At 36.7% G+C, this 21,624-nt stretch overlaps 1 protein-coding gene across 3 annotated transcripts in view; it reads right to left on the bottom strand.

Annotated features, from left to right (window-relative positions):
* Positions 1–21,624, bottom strand: part of LOC109418806 (rab11 family-interacting protein 4) — a 365,611-nt gene that overhangs the window by 227,104 nt on the left and 116,883 nt on the right. For 2 of the 3 annotated variants that reach the window (XM_062861163.1, XM_062861160.1), the window contains exons 2-5: positions 21,431–21,553; positions 14,464–14,599; positions 14,056–14,133; positions 13,718–13,765 (exon numbers count right to left, since the gene is read on the bottom strand). In XM_062861163.1, coding sequence (XP_062717147.1) covers positions 13,718–13,765; positions 14,056–14,133; positions 14,464–14,599; positions 21,431–21,539 — 371 coding nt within the window. In that variant the 5' untranslated portion in view covers positions 21,540–21,553. The remainder of the gene's footprint in view (positions 1–13,717; positions 13,766–14,055; positions 14,134–14,463; positions 14,600–21,430; positions 21,554–21,624) is intronic. The other variant, XM_062861162.1, reaches the window with a different exon arrangement.

Below are 21,624 nucleotides of genomic sequence, written 5' to 3'. Positions count from 1 at the left end.
TCGGTTAAGAATTTCTCCAAGAATCCATCCAGGCATTCCTCCAAAAATTCTTTCAGGAATACCGACAGTAGCTCTGTTAAGAATTTCTGCAAAACCTGCTCCAATGCTTCTGTAGAAAAATTCTCCAAGAATCCCTCCAGGAATATGGGCAGGGATTCCTTTATAAATTACTGTAGGAATACCTCTAGGGATTTTTCAATAAATACCTTCAGGAATTCTTCCAGGAAATCCTTGTGAAATTCCCCCAGAAATGCCTACCGGAAATTCACCAGTGATTCCATCAGGAAATCATCCAAGAACTCCTCCAGGAATTCCGCCAAAAATCCCGAATTCCTGCCGAAATTCCCTTCCATGAATAACTTCAGGAATACCTTCAAGACTTCTGTTAAGAATTCCACCAAGATTTTCTCTAGGAATTTCTTCAGGAATTCCTTGAAAAAATCTTTTTGGAATTTCTACAAGAATTCCTACAAGAATTCTACCAGGAATTTGTCCAAGAATTTCTTGAAGAAATTTCTGTATAAAATCCTGCAGGAATTCTTGGAGTACTTTCTGGAAGAATTCATGTAGTGTGAAGGAATTTTAAAAGAACATCCGGGGGGCATTCTTAGAGAAATTCCTGAAGAATATACTTTAAAATGTCTTAAAGGAACTCCTGGAGGAATTTTCGAAGTTATTATTTTTTTTTGTAATTTTTATTTCCTGGAGTAATTCCAGGAGAAATTCCTGGAATATTCCTGCAGGAATTCCTTGAGTACTTCCTGGAATAAATCTTGGGGGAAATCCTGGAGGAATTCCTGGAGCAAACTTTGGAGTGTTTTCTGGAGGAATTCCCGGAATATTTCTTGTAGACATTCCTGGAGTATTTCCCGGAATAATTCTTAGAGGAATTCCTGTAGAAATTCCAGGAGGAATTCGTAGAGTAATTCCTGGAGGAATTCCTGGAGTACTTGCTGGACGAATTTCTGGAATATATCCTGGAGGTATTCCTGGACGGATTCTCGGAGAAATTCTTAGCAGAAGTTTTTGTGTGGCTTCGTGGTCGTGTGGCAAGTGTCACCAAGCATTTAATCGCATCATGCTAGGAACGCGGGTTCGAATCCCGCCGCAGCTATCAGGAAAAGTTCTCGGCTGTGCCACTGGGCGTTGCATGCTAGTCCGTTGTTTAGTGTCGTGCTTCCTTCCAAGAGCGAATAAGCTCACTGGAAGTACTAAACGTGTCCGTGTGTTTTTTTATTTAAGTTTTAGAGGAATACCTGCAGAAATTTGCTGTAGGAATTTTTGGAGAAGTTTTTGAAGAAATTCATGATGGGATTCTTGGATAAATTCCTGGCGAAATACCTGAAGGGATTCTTGGCAGTAGTCTTAAAGGGACCCCTGGTGAAATTCTTGGGGAATGTCCTGTAGGGGTTTTTAGAGGGATTCCTGGAGGGATTCTTGAAATAATTTCAGGCAGATGTCTTGGAAGAATTCCTGTATGAATTCTTGGAAATATTCCTTGGGGAATTCTTGGAGGATTTCCTGGTGGAGTTCCAAGAAGAATTTATTAAGGAATACCTGAAAGAGTTCCTGGAGGAATTCCTGGAGTAATTCCCGAAGGAGTTTCGTGAGGAATTTTGGGAGGAAATTTTGGCGTAATTCCTCAACAGTTTTCGGAGATATTTCTGAGGAAATCCCTGAAGGAATTCTGGGAAGAATTCTTAGAGCTATCCCAAGATTTTATTTTTTGGGAATTACTAAAGGTTTCCTGAAGGAGCCTAGGGGTGTTCATGGAAAAAAATGTGGAGGAATTTTTGAAAAACTTTCAAAAAAAATATCTCTGGGAAAATTCTACGAAGAATTCCTGAAGAAGTTCCTGGAGGATTTCCTGAAGTAATTTCTTTTGGAATTCCTTGAAAAAAATATTCACGAATTCCTGGAGGAATTTCTGGAGAAATGCCTGAAAATAATCTCGGATGAACCCTTGGAATAATTTTTGAAAGAATTTCTGAACGATTTGCTGGAGGTTTCGGGAGAAATTCTATGAATATTTTCTAGAGAAATTCCTTGAGAGCTTCTTGGAAAAACATAGAGGAATTCTTGAAGGAATTCTTGGAGAAACTCTTAGAGGAATTTCTGGAGGAATGTTTGGGGAATTTCTAAGCAGAAGTCTACGAGGAATTCCTGGAGAAATTGTTGGAGGAATACCATAGACTAATTTCAAGACCTCGATGTACCAAAGAAAACAATCAAATTGTGTGTGTCGAATCCGGTACCTAATAATATTCATAACCGTGTATATTTTTTTTCGTGTAAATTGCCTTTTGTGTAAATTATATTTAGCGTGTTACACTGATCTGACAGCTCTGACTAAACAGTAAAGGACTAAACATAAATTACGTAAAGTGGGTACCGAGGATTGTTCACAATCTGCGAACTTGACTGCGGAAAAAATCGCGACCATGACGCCGCTGGGAATACCTAGAGGGATTCTTTGAGGAATTCTTGGCAGAATTTTTGGAGTGATATCTGGAGAAATTCTTGAAGAAATTCCTGCTGGAATTCTTGAAGGAATTCCTGGAGAAATTCCTGGAGGGATTCTTGTAGGAATTTCTGGTAGAATACTTGGAGGAACTCCTGGAAGAATTTTCGAGGAATTTCTGGAAAAAATCCTGGAAGAATTCTTCCAGGGGTTCTTGGAGGAAACCCTTGGAAGATTATTTGAGCAATTCTTGGCGGAAGTCTTGGAAGAATTCTTGAAAGATTTTTTGGAGGAGCTACACCGATAAAGCAGAGCTTGTGGAGCTTGAAGGTCTTTATTTGAATGACCTAGATCAGGGGTTCTCAAACTTTTTCAGCTTGCGACCCACTTTTGATTTTCATAGAATGTAACGACCCACCACCACGAAAATTTGTAAAAAAGTATTTTTTTTACAAATTTGGACTGCTTTTTTAAATAGATACATTTTATTACTTTGATAGGTTGTACAACATAGTAAACTTGGGTTAAGTAGCCCTCGAAGTGATTTTATTTATTATTTTTAAAGTGCTTTTTGGAAAGAGCAAAGAAAGGTTAAGGTGCCCAAATTTGCATCAGTTAACTTAACAGTTTCAAATACATTTAACCAGTCTGGCTCCAGATAGGGGAAATTACCTATTCTCGGCCGTTTTGTTATCTTCGTGTTTGGGGTTTTTTTGAAACCTATTGAAGTTGGTCTCAAATCCTTCCCAACTTAGCTGAATTACATATATGGCCAAGTTTCAGGCAATTTGGCTTTCAAAAACCCCCAATGACGAAGAGAACAAACCTGCCGATAATACCCACTGTCACCCAATAGTGGTAATTTTATGCTTCTGCAGAACTTTAAAATCTAATTGAAAATTAAATATCGATTAAAAATGCTATACAGCGAGTGGGTGAACATCATTAAGGTTCAAGAAATATAATACTGTTGGATGGTCAGATGAGTCCTCTTGAAATTTTTAATAATATTCTTCATACGCCACTATTCTATTTAAATTGAAATCACTTTTCAGTTGTTCCGTTAAAGTTCTGACTATTGATATTCATCTGAATTTCACAGAAGTTAAACTTTACTGAAGTTCGGTAAACGTAAGGTTTCTTGTCGAAGTTTGGTAATTTTTTGCTGATTTTTTGGTATTTCTACAATTTTTGGTTTTTTAACTGCTGAAAAAGGCGTGTAAGTCTAACAGAAAATGCTAAATGCAAGCAAAAACTTGAACTCATTATTTCTCAAAACATAAGCAAAATCTAATATTTTACCCTAATCATGAAACTTTCGATAGAAAACTCATAGTTTCAGAATCGATTTCATAATGCAGACTATAGTTTCAGTATTAAATAAACTCCAGACAAGACCTATAATACAAAATTTTAAAAAGAATTAAGGGGAAATCGAAATTCTAGAAATAACTCTTCTATAACTCTTCTAATAGATTCTCCAAGGGAGTATTTGAAAATTAGAAAATGGCTAGCAATATAATAAGTTAATAAAGACTTCGCGACCCACCAAATATCAGCCCGCGACCCACCTGTGGGTCGCGACCCATAGTTTGAGAAACGCTGACCTAGATCACCAAGTGAATGTTGCTAAGTTATCAGAATTGCAATCCGAGGTTCTAAGAGTAGCGCATATTGTATTCCACGAACATTCGTTACAATAGATATATCATAAAATTTACAGATACATAAACCACGTGGACTTTTTGGGGGGAGGGGGGTCTGACCAAAGTCTACGCTCAATACAAATTTCAAAATTTTTGTATGGACGAAAGTCTACGAGGGGGGAGGGGGGGGGGGGGGTCTGAGATTGCCAAATTTTGGTCTACGTGGTTTATGAACAGCCCCATATTGCGACCCATACTTCAAAATACATTAGGTTCATTTAAATACCAGCCCAACTAACAATCATTCATTTTACAAGCACCTTTACGACGATTTGATTCAGCATGATGCTGAATAACTTTTGGATCATTTTCAGGCACAACCTTTGTTCGGGTTTTGTTCACACAAATATGGAGAAACTGTAAAGCATAGTGTTGTGTACCAACTAATCTGTTTGTTGTTAAATCGTTTTACAACTTTATAGTAAAGCTGTTATTCAGCTTTAGCAAAAATGATTAAAAATTTAAAAAATGCAAAAATTTTTAATTTCCACGAGAGTTTATATGATTGGAATTTAATGCTGTGAACAAATATTGTGAAATAATAACTACACATAAATTTACCTAAATCCAGATTCGAACTCGAGACCCGTCGATTGCCAGCCGCATGCCTTCCTATCTGCGTCATCCTAGAGATGATGAATTGCAGCGCTCAAATCAAAACATAAACTTCCCGTGGTTTAATAATGATTAGACTTCGACTCCTATTCAGCAGTGGTGAATTAGCATAACATAATGCTAAACGACTGAACAACAGATTAATTCAGCTGTTGTTCAGTAAAAAACACGTGTTTTTCATCATGTACTCTGAGTCGAAGTATGATGAAACGAAAGCGCTTATTTGACTTGTAAGAAACACATTGTACAGATACATGTCCTAATTTTTACAAGAACTTAACAAGAAGCAGAAAAAAGTCTTGTTAAACTATGTTATAAAGGAATTACTGCGAGTCGAACATAAATGTTATTAAACGTTTGAAAAGTATTTTAAATTATCATTGTTAATACCAATACGAAAAGTTGAACACTGGCTACTTTTTCCATTGAAGTAGCATTTGTACAGTAATGTGTACAGCATAATTTTAGTTCAGCTATAATTACTATTATAAAGCAACAATTCAGCATGCATGCTTGTTTGCGGCTGGCGATTGTTTGTTGGGAGTAGACACCCAAATAGCAACACATAGTGATACTCGCAATATTATGAGGTGCAACAGGCACAATCGTGAAAGAATTATGCCGATAGAGTGAACAGAAACAATAGTAGAGCCTGTAGACCTTGAAGGTCCTAATTTCAAAATAGTTTGGAAAGCCTGGAATACCCCATGAATGTGCCAAAGGCATTATAGTTGTGCACTGAGGCTCCATCAGTAGTATAGACTACATCCCACGAATATGTTTTACAATTAAAGCACGATACAGTATGTAGATATCGTAACCCAAACTTCAAAGTGTTTTGGAGGCCATTTGTATTTCACGGAATGTGCAACTACCACAATATCGAGTTGCTCATAGCATTCATTGCGAGGTCTAATGGACATCAACGTAACTAAATTTCATGAACAGAGTGAACACAAATGATGGTAGATGTTGTAGATCTTAAGAAAATGAATTCCAGAGTAATTTGGATGGCCTTGATCACCCAATTCATGTACCATGAATATTCTAGATGGGCTTTGAGGCTTTCTGAGTACCGTAGACTATGTTCTGTGAGGATTCATCGTATATAAAATTTGGTATAGGATGTTGGATTTGTGACACAAACTTCGGAGTACTTTGGAGGCCTTAGAATAGCTCTGGGATCAAAACTTCAACAGACGATGATGAGTAGTAATACATTGCATGTCTAGGATCAGTAAAAACTATTGATGATTAGCAAAAAAGATGAAATTTGATTAACATGTAGAATTTATAAAAAAAATACAAATAAGCCACGTATTTTCGGCTACCAGCTAAGGGGGAACGGTGCAAAGGGGGAAGGTACCATGCATGTCTTAGCACAACTATTCCCCTCGACTATATAAAAAATAGGGGTAAAAAACAAAGAAGATATTGCATTGCAAAAGTAGATCGTCACGGGTGTTTACGGGTTAAAATGTACCTGCAATAAAACAAAAGTCTTAATATTTGCGACGTTTGTTCATTTTTGTAATAACGATAGGAAGCGATCGGTCTTATACAAAGGCAAGTCACGCAAAATTTGTTCCTTCTTTTGAATTTCGCTGACAGCGTCAGTTAGGTGTTACTACAGAGCAAGTGTCTTTGACCACAACACCAGCCACCGAACTTTTCTCACGCAACGTACAGAAACAAATAAAAAAAAACATTATGTCTTTGTGTTGCTATATTTGACAAAGTCGAGCGGTCAGTATCAAGCCACGTGCTGTTTCCATTAGTGACAATGAAAGAAACAGCTAAAATAATGAATCGAAAACCGTGGAGTAGCACTCCACTGCATTATTCAGTCTGTTCTTGCTACCTACTGATACCAACCAATTGGTGGAATTTTAAAAAACGTTGAATCTTTCTGGCCATAGATGGCAATCACGCATCATGCAAAACGAGACAAATCCGTGATCACAATTTGATGTTCTCTCAACAGCTATCGGCCGACTTCATTCCTATTCGTAACTCCACACCGGGTAGTCGCGTTGTGAAGATATATCTCTGTATCCGAAGTCCGACATGCCTCATGGCGACCGTGACAGGACATAAGTGATTAAAGTGCGCCTTCGTATAAAATCCATGCGACAGAAGTGCAAAAGTCGTCCAAAAATAATAACCGTCAAAGTGCAGCTTAAGCTATGGGAAACGAATCGTCAACCCCGAAACCGGTGACTCACGAGCAGATCGTGAGTATCATCAACGCCAGCAACGTAAAAGAAAAAGTGCATAGTGAAAAAACCGCCAAATCGGTAGAATTAATCGCATACATTCTACTAACGGTGATATGTGTAGCCACCTTGTTCCTAGTGTATCGACTCATCGTCAAGTACGAGCGAATCAAAAATCAAAGGGTCGTTGATCGGGCAATAAGCCTAAATAACGTCACCACATCTACGGCACCAGCGCATTAATCGAAGAACAAGAACAGACAGTGGACAAAAGTACGCGAACATTTAGACGCTAAACATAGAGGGAGTCAAATTAGTGAAGAGTGAAGAAGAACGATTTAAGTGAACTGACAACATAAGACGAAATGAGTGAAAAGATGAAGATCTGGCTAAGCGTAGCAATTTTGCTAACATCATTAATAGTGGGATACCTTCTGTGGGTATTCCTAAAGGAAGAATTTAGTGACATTCACATCTTACGATGTTGAACATTTACACAACCAGAACCCGAACATAGTGCAATGCGTGTGTGTCAAACCGCTCGAGAAGCATCGGAAAGGTAGCATTGACCAAGAGCAGACTTATGCCGATGTCAGCTGAAACCGCCGCTCTTCCAGAACCAGCACATGCAGCGAAACAACAGGTGGCGATGGACACTGGCAGTAAACGATAAGTAGAACAAACCTTTATAAATCTCCTAATGTTATGCCGAAAAGGGTCATTATCGAAAAAGTAGGAATTCTACTAAAAATAGAACAGCATTTTAGAAAATCTATAAATCAAAATATTTCCAGTAGGGAATCGCGCTACTTGGGCGGTGGCTTCTATATTCGTCTGTTTTCCACTATAACTCAGTCAATCTTGAACCAATTGACACAATTCTTGGAATGCGGTGAGATAGGTATAGTACCTACCCGTGTACACAATTTCAAGTCAATCGGTTTAAAATTGACCGAGTTACAGTGGAAAACAGACGAAAATAACAGACGAAGAAAACCACCGCCCAAGTAGCGCGATACCCTAATACTCTTGACGCACATTTTAATAAGGCTATCATTTTATTCGCTGAAATAGATGAGCTTCTTTTAAAAAACCAAGACGAAATTCCAGATAAAGAATTTTTTACTTTTACTAGACAATCAAGAAACGCAATAGAATATATTAAAGAAAGTGTCCGAGTTAGGAAAGTAACCAAAATTAATAATTTAAAACAAGTGGAAATGGCCACCGAAAATCCTTTTGATGCCAAGCTAGCTGCATCGGTCTTGATGCCATTCGACGGCGATGCCGAAAAACTTTCCGCTTTCATTGACGGTGTAAAATTTTTGAAAAAGGTGTATACCCAAGCACAACACGGAACGTTAAAGCTATTCCTTTTAACGAGAATTTCAGGTAAAGCCCGAGATGCATTACCTAACAATATCCAAGAGACTACTATTGATGCGATGATTGATCTCATCAAATCTGCCTGTGAAAGTAAAACTACTGCAGAACAGATATTGGCAAAAATTAAATCAGTCAAACGCGGATTGTCAAAACAACAATATTGTCAAGAAGTGGAAATTCTTTGCAATAAGCTTACCAATATTTACGTGAGAGAGAATGTTCCTCACGCGACCGCTAAAAAGTTAGCCACCAAAGCAGGTTTGGAAACTTTGATTAACAGTACATCTAACGAGACAGAAAAAATAATACTGCAAGCAGGAACATTTTCGACAATCGAAGAGGCAATCCAGAAAGTAAATGAGCTACCGGATAGTGTCGAGTCCAGTAACAGCATGAATCGTGTATTCCACGTAAATTCAAAAAGAATCATGCAAAAACGACAAACTCAGAACCGAGGGAACTATAATGTTGCTCCTCGTGGTTCCCATCAAAGTAATCAGCGTTACGGATCATACCCGATACGTTTTAATAACAATCAAAGTAGACCGTTCCCAAATAACAACAACTACCGTTACCGAACAGACAACCGTGGTCATGCACGCGGTTATCCGCGACAATTTAACAGAATATATTTTGCTGACAATCAATCGAGCTCACCAATGCAAAACGTTTTTCCCAATCCGCCCCCGGGCGTGCAAAGCCAAGGTCAGCATTTCGCAAACGCTAATACAGTACAACCACCGAATATGACTCAACCAAATCAACCTTTTTTTGGAACAGTAGGGCAGTATACACAATCAATGTAGCTGCCTCCAATTTCATTAATGTGCCAATTAGCGTATCTAATAAAAACTGTTCGTTCCTGGTAGATTCAGGAGCAGACATTTCATTATTGAAAACACGATGTATCTCACGTCCAATATCAATTAATCAAAATAATACTTGCGTTTTACGCGGAATAACACCCGGTGAAGCTACTTGCAGAGGAACAATCAATTGTTTTTCTTATATACAAAATACAGCTGTGAATAGCCTGTTTCATCTGATAGAAGACGATTTCCCGATACCAACTGACGGTATACTGGGAAGAGATTTCCTTACTACATACCGATGTGAAATAAATTACGATACGTGGATTTTAGCAGCATACGTAAATAACATCCGACTTGAAATCCCAATTTGCAATAATCTAAATGGGTCTGCGTGGATACCAGCTAGATCTGAAGTATTTAGATTGATAAACAATTTTAATGTTCATGGAGATGTCATAATTAATTCCGCTGAGCTTGCACCAGGCGTGTTTTGTGCCAACGCCATTGTGAATAGTTCCGCACCTTATGCTAAAATTATAAACACTAATGAATATCCTGTGCAACTTGCAAATTTTAATTTAAAAACTTCCAATCTTAACGACTTTTACATAGCTAAAATTGACTGTAATAATACAGATAGAATCGAAAAATTGAATGCAGAACTAAATTTTAACGATATACCTGCATCCGCCAAACAATCTTTACAACAATTATGTCACGAATACAATGATATATTTAGTTTAAAGGATGATTTATTAACGTGTAACAATTTTTATCAACAAAAAATTAGCCTAAAAGATAAATCACCGGTATACATTAAAAACTACCGGAATGCACAGTGTCACAAGGAAGAAATCTGTCGTCAAGTAGATAATTTAATTGCAAACGATATAATTGAACCTTCGGTGTCTAGTTACAACTCACCATTATTACTTGTTCCCAAGAAGTCAACTACTTCCGAAAAGAAATGGAGATTAGTAGTTGATTTTCGTCAATTGAACAAAAAATTGCTTGCGGATAAATTTCCTCTTCCAAGGATTGACGATATTCTCGATCAACTTGGCAGAGCCAAATATTTTTCGACGCTTGATCTCATGTCAGGTTTTCACCAGATTGAGATCGAGAAAAATTCCAGAGAGTTCACCGCGTTCTCGTTGCAGGAACGTGGACATTTTCAGTATAAAAGATTGCCGTTTGGACTAAATATAAGCCCAAACAGTTTCCAACGAATGATGTCAATAGCACTCAGTGGCTTGAGTCCCGAGTGTGCATTCTTGTACATTGACGATGTTATTGTCGTAGGTTGTTCAATTGAACACCATCTGAAAAACTTGAGGAATGTTTTCGAATGTTTCAGGCAAAGAAACCTGAAACTGAACCCTTCAAAATGTAATTTTTTCAAAGCAGAAGTTACATTTCTAGGTCATAAAATCACTGATAAAGGTATCTTGCCTGATAATTCAAAATTTGATGTAATAAAAAATTACCCACAACCTCAAAACGCAGACCAAGTTCGAAGTTTTGTAGCCATGTGTAATTATTACAGGAGATTTATTCCTGGTTTTGCAAATATTTGTTGTCCTTTGAACAAATTATTAAGAAAAAATACAGTTTTTGTGTGGTCAGAACAATGCAAGTCCGCCTTTGAAACATTAAAGACTATGCTACTTTCACCACAAATATTACAGTATCCAGATTATCAAAAACCATTTATATTGACTACAGACGCATCAGATTTCGCTTGCGGGGCAGTTTTGTCCCAAATGCATGGAAGCAATGATCTACCTGTTTCTTTCGCCAGTCGCGCGTTTACAAAAGGCGAAGCAAATAAGCACATCATTGAGAAAGAATTAGCCGCTATTCACTGGGCTATCATGCATTATCAACCCTACTTATTAGGTCGTAAATTTTTGGTGCGTACTGATCACCGACCGTTAGTTTACCTCTTTGGAATGAAGAACCCTTCTTCAAAGTTGACGCGAATGAGGATTGATCTCGAAGAATTCGACTTTGAAGTAGAGTTCGTCCCAGGTAAAAGTAACGTTGTGGCTGACGCATTGTCTAGAATTAATATTACATCAGATAAATTAAAGTCAATTAACATTTTACAAGTACAGACCAGGTCAATGCTACGCAAACCTTGTTTAGTCAACAATAACATACAAAGCAGATTACCGGAGCCTGATCAACTCCACGTGTATGAAGCAGTTAGCAATGAACAAATACATAAACAAAAAAAATTGCAATTTTCATTACATCAAAATAAAAATAAATCAACTATGGCAATTCTTCTCGAAAAAAATTTCAAAACGAGTCTAACTCTAGCGTTAGGTCTCACAATTAACAATGTTAACTTGCCAGAAATATTTAAGCTGATTGAAAAGGGTACCCTACAATTAATGAAACAAAATAAAATCGAAAATGAGTGTATTGCTATTTCGACTAGCGATACCATATTTAATTATATAAGTATCAATGATTTCAAAACAATAGGAAATCAAGTTTTGAAAAATATTAAAATTATCATTTATCATCCTCCTAGAAAAATAAACAACCCAAACGAAATTCAAGCTATTTTACAACATTACCATAGTACACCAATCGGAGGTCATGTTGGTATTAACCGATTGTACAAAAAATTGAAAAATTTATATATTTGGTCAAATATGAAATATTTAGTTACTAAATATGTCAAATCCTGCGAAATTTGTAAAAGGAACAAACATTTTTCGTCGGTCCAAAGTAAAATGATAAAAACTTCAACTCCATGCAAATCATTCGACATAGTTGCAATAGATACGATTGGACCATTCACAATGAGTAGCAAAGGAAACAGATACGCAGTTACTATACAATGCGATCTGAGTAAATACGTCATAGCTATACCTGTTCCGGATAAATCAGCTGACACGATTGCCAGAGCAGTAGTGGAAGGATGTATTTTGATATACGGACCAATGAAAGCAATTCGAACAGATCAAGGTACAGAGTACAAAGGTATCTTTGAATCAGTTTGTAAACTGCTCAATATCGATCGCATTCTAGCAACAGCATATCACCCACAAACTTTGGGAGCGTTGGAAAGGAATCACAGATGTTTAAACGAATATCTGAGAATCTTTGTCAACGATCTTAAAGATAATTGGGATGAATGGTTATCTTTTTACTGCTTTAGTTATAATACTACTCCCAACTCGGAACACAATTACAGCCCTTTTGAAATAGTATTTGGAAAGCCCGTAAATACATTTGATCAGATAAATCTAGACCAAATCACTCCTATTTATAACCACGACTCATACGTAAATGAAATAAGATATAAACTACAGCTTATACACAATGAAATCCTAAGAAAAATCGAGAATGTCAAACTATCAAGAACAGAAGAAGCAAATAAAGATGTAACACCAACAAAATTGAGCATTGGAGATAAAGTGTATTTAAAATTGGAAAATAGAAGAAAATTAGATATTGTACAAGATGGTCCCTATATAATAATAGATCTAGACGAATCAAATGCTACTATAAAACATCAAACAACTGCTAATATTTTGAAAGTCCATCGAACAAGATTAATTAAGCAAAAATCCTGAAAAATCAAGAATAACAGAATGCTAAAACGACCGCATAAAGCCTATAATTTGTCTCAAAATTTAGAATGGTTACACCATTCTTCCTAAGGAGGGAGGTGTCGTGGCACAGTTCTCCCACAAATCTCGTTTCAACATTTCTCGGACTTCATCATAAAACAATATAACTTTCCGTCATAAATTAAACACTTTCTCAGCGTGACACAAAAAACCCGAAACCTCCATCCAAATTCTTTGCCTACCAAAACATGCAGTCAGTAACGAAACCTTTTCCTTGTTTCCATAACCTTCTTAAAGTGCTTCCATATGCGCGCAATAAATTACACGCATATGCAAGACTCGAGTAGTTTACCAAACAACTCTAGCGCGTCGTTCTGCCATTCTTGTTTAACCTACCTACTTCCTATTTTCTGCTGTACTCAAAACTTAGTTCTTAAGTGTCAAGTAAAATAAAATTCATTCCTATTCGTAACTCCACACCGGGTAGTCGCGTTGTGAAGATATATCTCTGTATCCGAAGTCCGACATGCCTCACGACTGTGGCATAGGCAACAACAAGTAAAAACCATTTGGTGAGATCATTCCATTACTAGTTGCTGATATTTTTAGTGTTAAATTTATAATATTGATAATAAAAAGATAAATATTAGATTTATATTGTAAACAAGCATAATATCCAGACTTTGCAACTCGATGAAGCAAAAAGCCAATACAATTACTGCAGTTGAATTTGATGCTCAAGATGTTTCATTGTAAGGAACAATCCTATAGGCATATTGATTCTCCACCTCCACCGAAGACAGCAAGCAATAAATACAATCAAACGATCAAATAGCAATAAACACAACAAAAAAACATTATGGTGCACAAACAAAAAAAAACAAAAATAAGCAAATAAACTAATGTAAAATATATGCAAAACATTGCTTACTGTCGCATCGAGCCCCAGCGCCGGTTCGGCAAATTATCGTTGTTTTGGCTGTGGAGAAAAACGAAACGGAGAGAAAGAGAATGGAAACGATATAAATGAATGAGGTTATGGCAGCAATGAACGAACGAACGATCAAACGTCGAATTTATGAATGGGAGCTTTGAAATGGTGCAGGTTTTTTTTTTTGCATTGGAAATGAACAACATGTGGGTGGGAAAAGCTCGGAGGTGGAAAATGATGGATAGTGATGATGTGCGGCTTCGAATGAAATGAAATAGAACGTGCATGGAGAGAGGAACGAACACAAACGAAACAGAAACGATCATCTGGTTGCATACCTTTTGGGCGCACCACGTAAGCTCATGCGGCTCCACGCGTGTCTGGTGATACCAGTGCCGTTGTTATTGTTGCTTTCGCTACGGGTTGAAGCGAATTGATTGAGCGAACGAGATAAATGGGAAACATTCCGCGAGAATTGCAAACAAAAAGAGGAATTAATGCTTTGCTCGAGAAACGATAAGTTTGCACGCTTACAATGAGTAACACAAAAGATGAAAACTGTATCTGAATTGGAATCATTTAGCTTAGGAATTTGCAAAACTAAACATGTAATTGGCGAACGTCTAGCTTCTAGTCTGTTTTTGTCTTCAATTTTGTGCAAATCAATTTTAGCGTGTTATGCATTAACGGTAATGGAAATAACTTAGAAATTTATATTTCTCAGAACTTTTGAGAACAACACTCACCTAATAGGTGTGGAGTTGAGGGTTGGAGCCAGCTCCAGGTCCACGCCCCCATTTTCCGAGATCGAGTTATCGTTTTCACCGTAGCATTCGAAGGATTCGCCATCCGATAGTGATGAGCACTGTGATTTGGGAGCATCTGTGAAAAAAATAAAATAAACAATACATTTAATAATAAATGCCATAATAGCAACAAGTTAAAAGGTGATTTTTTCAGCACGAGTCGTACATTTAACCAACGGGACTTCCTCCTTATTTTTGTTTAGTTATCTCCCAGAATATTCTGAGATTCCTTTAAAATAAACTCAACAGATTGAATGAGTGTAATCAGTTTCGTACTCTTAAATTCCGCCGTATTTTGCTTATCCTTTGGCAGATACGCGTATATCGACTACCACTTGTAATCTGACAACTGAGGAAGATTACAAGTGGTAGTCGAAATACGCGTATCTGTCAAAAGATAAGCAAAATAGAGCAGAATTAAAAGGTACGAAACTGATTACACTCATTCGAAGAGAGCAGAGTTCGAAAAGTCGGTACAAGATCAAAAGATTGACTTTTCGAATCCTCTAAGCAGAATGCTCTCTTCGAATGAGTGTAATGAATTTTGTACCTTTTAATTCCGACCCCTATTGCTTATCCTTTGACAGATACGCGTACTTCGACTACCACTTGTAATCCTTCTCAGTGGATAACTGGCAGTGAGGAAGATTACAAGTGGTAGTCGACATACGCGTATCTGTCAAAGGATAAGCGAAAGAGGGTGGAATTAAACTGAATTGAGTTGAAATTCTGAAAATTAATTCCAAATTTTCAAGTACAACTTTATCTCTAAGTAAAATCTGTCAAAAGCTGCCTTCAGAAATCCGCTAACATTCAACGAATTCAGCAAAATACTCTTCAAAAGAATTCTTTTCGTTTAAACTTTCTCTGGACTCTTTTTCCGATTTTTCATGAATTGCTGGAAAAGACTATCTAAACATTCTGTTAGCAAAAGAGGGCGGAATTAAACTGAATTGAATTGAAATTCTGAAAATTAATTCCAAATTTTCAAGTACAATTTTATCTCTAAGTAAAATCTGTCAAAAGTTGCCTTCAGAATTCCGCTAACATTCAAGGAATTCAGCAAAATACTCTTCAAAAGAATTCTTTTCGTTTAAACTTTCTCTGGACTCTTTTTCCGATTTTTCATGGGTAACTGGAAAAGACTATTCTAAACATTCTGTTAGGAGTTCTGCCAGACATTTCATCAGGACTTTAACTGGGAATCTCTTACCATTTTTTTGCAAAATTCTCTTTTCAAAATCTGCTAAATTAAGAAAAAAAATCACAGAAAATCTTGTCGTTGTATAAAGGTTTTCAGTTTCTTCTTCATAGATTTATACAACAAGAATCGCAAAATTCCACTAGAAAATTATTCAGAGATTCTTTCAGAAAGTTCGAAATCACGAAATAAAATTCTCAGAGTTCCAACGTTGTTTTTTCATGAAATGCCAAAGCTACAGTTGAAAACTTTCTTCGGAAAATTGCAAAAATAGGCTTCGAATCAACACTATAAATAAAAAGAACTACAAAACATTGAAGTTTTAATTTTTACTTTTACGTTGCTCAATACTCCTGAAACAAATCAATCAAATGGGTTTTTTGTTGAATCCTGCAGTCTCTTTGTTCAGATTCAAAGTTGGCCCGCGAAGACAGTTAGGCTGAGAATCACTGGTCTGGAGTCTAGGTCTAGACTCTCATTCCAGAGATTTCACTAAGAATTTCCAAAGCAATGTCTCTAGAAATTATTCAAGAGATTCCTTCTGAAGACCTTTCTAAGAATTCTTTCGCTAATTTCAACAAAAAATCTTATAAGAATTCGTCAAGTGTATCCTAAAACAATTGCCCCACGAATTGTTTAACGGACTCTTCTCGAATTCCTAAAGCAATTCTTCTAAGAGTTATTCCGAAAATTTCCTTCGAAATTCCTCCAGGTATTTCTCCGACAATGCTTTCAGATGTTCCACTAGAAATTATTCCCTACACTGAGGATACTGCAACTCCGAAAATCATACGAATCAATTATGATTTTTTGCCACAAGAATTTCTTTCGAAAATCATAGTTATGAACTATGATTTTGAATTCAAAGCGCCAATTATTATTGTCATACTGCAACCGTATAAATTTCATAACACTCACGTATGAAAATCATACCGATAACGTATAAAAACTGAAACTATGTCGTATGAATATCATAATCTATATATATAAAAATGCAGTGGCATACGTGGGACCGCGCATAACTTGCGAACGGAAGGTCCGATTTTGGTCGTCTTAGTTTTGTTCTGTTAGTTTTCACCCAAGGAAGGTTTATGAAGTAAAAAACATGGAAAACTGAGAGTTTTTGAAAATCGATCCTCCATACATTTTGACCGGGGATTTGGTTTGGCTAGAAACTTGAAACGTCAAAAAACGCAGTAGGCAAGACAAAGTTTGCCGGGTACAGCTAGTATCTCTATGAAATATTTTGCACAAATTAAAAAAAAATCGCAACCTGGAATCTAACCAGGAACGTCAAGGTTGGCGAGTGCGTGCTTTACTCATACGCCCATCGACGCTTCGGAAGTTGAAGTGGTTAGGAACCAATAAAAGGTTTTGTTGTTTTTTAGTAATGGTGTTTCATAACACATCTTATGATTTTCATACGATGCTTCTAATGAGATTTTTCATACGACAAGTCTTATGGATTTCGCTTTTCAATGTATGAAAAGCATACGAGAACTATGAAATGATGAAAAAAATAAAAATAACTGATTCATAAGATGTAAACTATGAAAAACATACGAACAGTATCCTCAGTGTAGAGTTTCCTCTAACAGTTGCTCCATACCATGATCCATAAATTTCTTCAGAAGTTTCTTCTCTGACTTCTAGCAGGAAACTTCTGGTTATGACGCGATTCTTTTAGGATTTTTTTTCCCAGAAATTCCTATACAAACTCCTCAATAAAGTCCACCAGTTGTTCCTCTTACTAGTCTACCTAGAATATCTCTACAAATTTCTACAGCTATTCTCAAGGAATTCATCCAAGCATTTCACTATAACTCCTTTACAGATGAATCCAGTCTTTCATCAAGTTGTTTATCAGAAAATTCATACATATATTCCACTAGGAATTCTTCTAAAGTTACTTCTAAGAATTGCTCCACACTATGATCCATGAATTTTTTCAGAAGTTCCTCTTAGAATACTAGTAGAGATCCCTCCAGAAGTGTCTAACGCAATTCTTAAGAAAAATCCTTCAGAAATTTATAAGGGGATGCTTTGAATTCGATTTTTCAAGGAACTGTAACAAAGATTTCCTCAGAAAATCTTTCAGAATTTCTGCCAGAGATTCCTATATTAATTTCTCAGCAAAGCCCTCCAGGCCTCCAGTTCTAACGAGACAACCAATAATTTCTCTTGAGAGTCCTCCAGAAATTCTTTCTGAAGTTCCTAAAGAAATTCATCCAAGAATTTCACTACAATTCCTGTACAGATGCATCCAGAATTTCATTTCTTTACATCTGGACAATTTCCACAAAATTAGTCATAACTTAGGAAAGGAGAAAAACAACATCTTGAAAATTTCACAAAATATAGCTTGTAATTTCTTTCCAAACATATTTTTTTGAGAATTTTCCCGAGCTTCCTAAATAGTTTTTCCGACTTTTCCAACAGATTTTCCTCAACAGTGGAATATTTCATTGAAAACAATTTTAACTTTGTATTTTTTTTATTCATTTAGGCCGATGTAAATATTTAATTTGTTTTATGTCACCCCCCCCCCTTCAAAAATCCCAAAATATTGAACGGGCGAAAAAAACATGGCGGCCCATGACTCTATTTTCATAGAGAAAATGTTTACAAGCAAATATTTTTCAATAGTAAAAAAATATTTTTCAATAGTTGGTATAATTTCAAAATTTTCAATAGTTTTTTTGTTTGTTCCTTATTTATTTTTGCCCCCCCCCCCCCTCGTACCCGTTGAGAGGTCTCGGACATAAAAGAAAAACAATATTTGCATCGGCCTTATTGAGAAAATATGCTTATGATTTAAACAAGAAAAATGTGTCTATGATACTTCGTTCTAGAGTTATGATTTTTCAAAGTATTTTTTTTTTTTTATCTGTATTAACGAGATTTTTAGCCCTAGGCTAGTTCATCTCGGGACCCACGCTTTACTTCCCTTCCGAAGGAAGAACTCACATTTTGCGAGTTTGTCGGGAGTGGGATTCGATCCCAGGTCCTCGGCGTGATAGTCAAGTGTTCTAACCATCACACCAGGTCCGCTCTTTTTCAAAGTAGATGTTTGTTTTCCACTGGACTTTTCCGGAAAATTAGGTGATTCTGATTTTTTTTCAATTTTGTGTTTGTTAATAAAAAAAATCATCTAATTCTGAGAAGCTTCGTACCAATTTGTACGAAAATAAAAGAATATCCCCAATGGCTTCAGAAAATCGTCCAAGAACTATTCCAGGTATTCTCCTGGAATTCTATGAGATATCTTACAAGATTCTCACAACAAATTCTTTAATAATTCCTCCAGGTTTGAAAAAAAAACTTGTCTAGAGATTTGATTACAAACATTTCAAAGAATTCTTCTAAACGAGTTACTCCAGGTATGCTTTTACAAATTGCTACTGAAATTCTTCTATGAGCGCAACAAGAGATTCTGCCAAGAATTCCATCACATTTTATCTATAGGAATGCCTACATGAATTTCTCTACAGTTTTTCTCCAAAGAATGCTTTAGAAATTCGTTCAAGATTTACTCCAGAGATTCTACGATGCATTCTCTTATAGGTTTTTTGAGGATTTTCATCGCAGATTTTACAGGGCATTCGTCTTAAGATTCCTCTGAGAACTCTATTAGAAGTTGCTCTAGGAATGCTGTCAAAGATTTCGTCAGAAATTCCTCAAGAAATGCCTTTCAAAATTCCAACTATGATTCCTCCAGAACTTTCACTATAAGTTACGTTAGATATTCGATTAGAAATAATTCTAGAAATTCAAATATTTCTGTGGAATTCTTTCGGAGATTCATCCAGAAACTTTTCCAGATTTCTTAAACAATTCATCCGAAGGTTTTTCAAGGAGATCTCCCAGGAAGTCTCCCACGAACCGCAGATTTCTCCGGGAGGGTGACTTTCAGAAAGTCACCTAGGAATTCTTCGGGTGATTCAAAAAAATCGTCGAGAGAATCTTTCAGAATTCCCTCCACAGATTACTTCGGTGACTCCAGTAGCATTTTTAGGAATTTCTCCAAGTTTGCATCTTGTAGTAATTACTCCAAATGTCTTCAAGACTTCATGTAAAGATACCCAAGTTTTTTTTTTTTCACCAGAGATCGCTCCATAAATTAAAGATTTTGAAGAAACTCTTCTAGATACTCCTACTGAAATTCCTAGGAGCTTCCTCCAAGAATTCTCCTCCATCGATCGACATCGATTTCTGTGTCATAGTGGAAAGCAATTCGAAAACTTGCTGCTTCGGACTTCATTTTCTTCATTTTCCCAATGTGTACTGAAAACTGTTGCCGTACCCAATTATCCCATCGCCGACGCCTTGCACAAGCAACATGAAACTGTCTGTCCATGCGTCAAACGTACGTCACATTACCCTTGCATGGTTTATTATTAAGATAATGGCAGTGTCCCGGTTCCGATTCTCTATCGCTGTGAATCGGACTTTAAACGCCTAATTGCAGCTTTATCGATTGCAAGTTTATATCATTTGCCGTTGTCCATGTTGGGTACGCACGAAAATCAGTTTTCATATCGATTGCTCTCGAATACCAAAAAACCCCGTCCACTGCTTTTCCCACTTGCTCATCATGATCGGATCAGTTCAAGCGCGGTGAATAACATTCCGGCGACTCGAACTCAACTGCACCGCACACACTCATCACATTTCACGGTCGAAAGAGTATCGTTTTGTTTTGATTTTCACTTTCCTGCGCGAAATTGCCGGGCCAGCTCGACAACCATCCATCAAACCATACTCTTAGAGCTAGTAGCTGCAAACATTGTAATATGCAATAAAAGCACGTAATTTAAGTACCTTTGAGGTACCTCTTGTACGATACCGGTACTTGACTAGAGAGAGCAAAAGTATTGTCAGTCAGTGGCACTGACTACTTATGGTAAAATCTACGTTTTGATCAAATTCACGGTCAGTAAGAGTGAGCACAAATGATCATCAATTACGTTGCTGCCCGTAGCAAAGCCAAACACAGCCGTGTGCAATCATAGAAACTTGACTCTACTACACGATCATGATGATATGATTGGATCGCACAGGTAGTTGAAAGTGAAAATATGTGGACTTTATCCTCAAGCTCTTCAGATATGGAAATTTACTCAAACTCAACGGTTGAAATCTAGATGGGATTTGCATGACTCGAGTGAATGAACAACTTCTGCATTTATACCTTCCAAAATCTTATCAAATTCAACAATTATTCCTGTTATACATATATGTCAAGGCCTTCAACTATTCTCTACATTCCCGTCATCAAGAGTTATTGATTTGGTTGTAACTTCACATATCTGGTGTAAATTTATGAATTTGGAATTTCAAGTGGAATCAACTAAAATGTTTCTGGGAAAATCGTTAACAATTTCAAGGAGAATTTTCTCGAAATATGCCATCATTGAGTATAGTTGAATTTTCATGCATACTCTGGACGAATCCTATAATTAGGTAACAAATTTTGAAAACGACGTATAATCAATGGTGTAGCATTGATTATACGTAGTTTTCAAAATTTGTTACTGAATTCGGCAAATTGGACAAGTTCTAAAGGAATACTTTACTTTATTTCTTTATTTCAAAAACATTGGGAAATTTTCCGGTGCTATTCAAGAAAATACTTTTATCTCATACGCATAATAAAATTAACTGAAACATATTTTTATGTTGTTTATGTACCTTTCAAAAACTCACCTGTACTGGGCGGACTGGATGGAACCGGACTGGAATCCACCGAGTCCGCCGTTATTATAAACGACGGATGTTGTGTTTTGGAACTCTTGGAGGGGGATGGCGCCATCATCCCGTTCGTGGAATCTGCAAATAAGCATGGAAAAAGGAAACAATTAGTACCCCGCAACTGTAGTAACTTTCGCTTTCCTTGGCCC

Source organism: Aedes albopictus, chromosome 3 (assembly GCF_035046485.1).
Source record: "Aedes albopictus strain Foshan chromosome 3, AalbF5, whole genome shotgun sequence".
Lineage (NCBI taxonomy): Eukaryota > Metazoa > Arthropoda > Insecta > Diptera > Culicidae > Aedes > Aedes albopictus.
The sequence above is the reverse complement of the archived record's forward strand: the minus strand, read 5'-3'. Positions and strand labels throughout refer to the sequence as shown.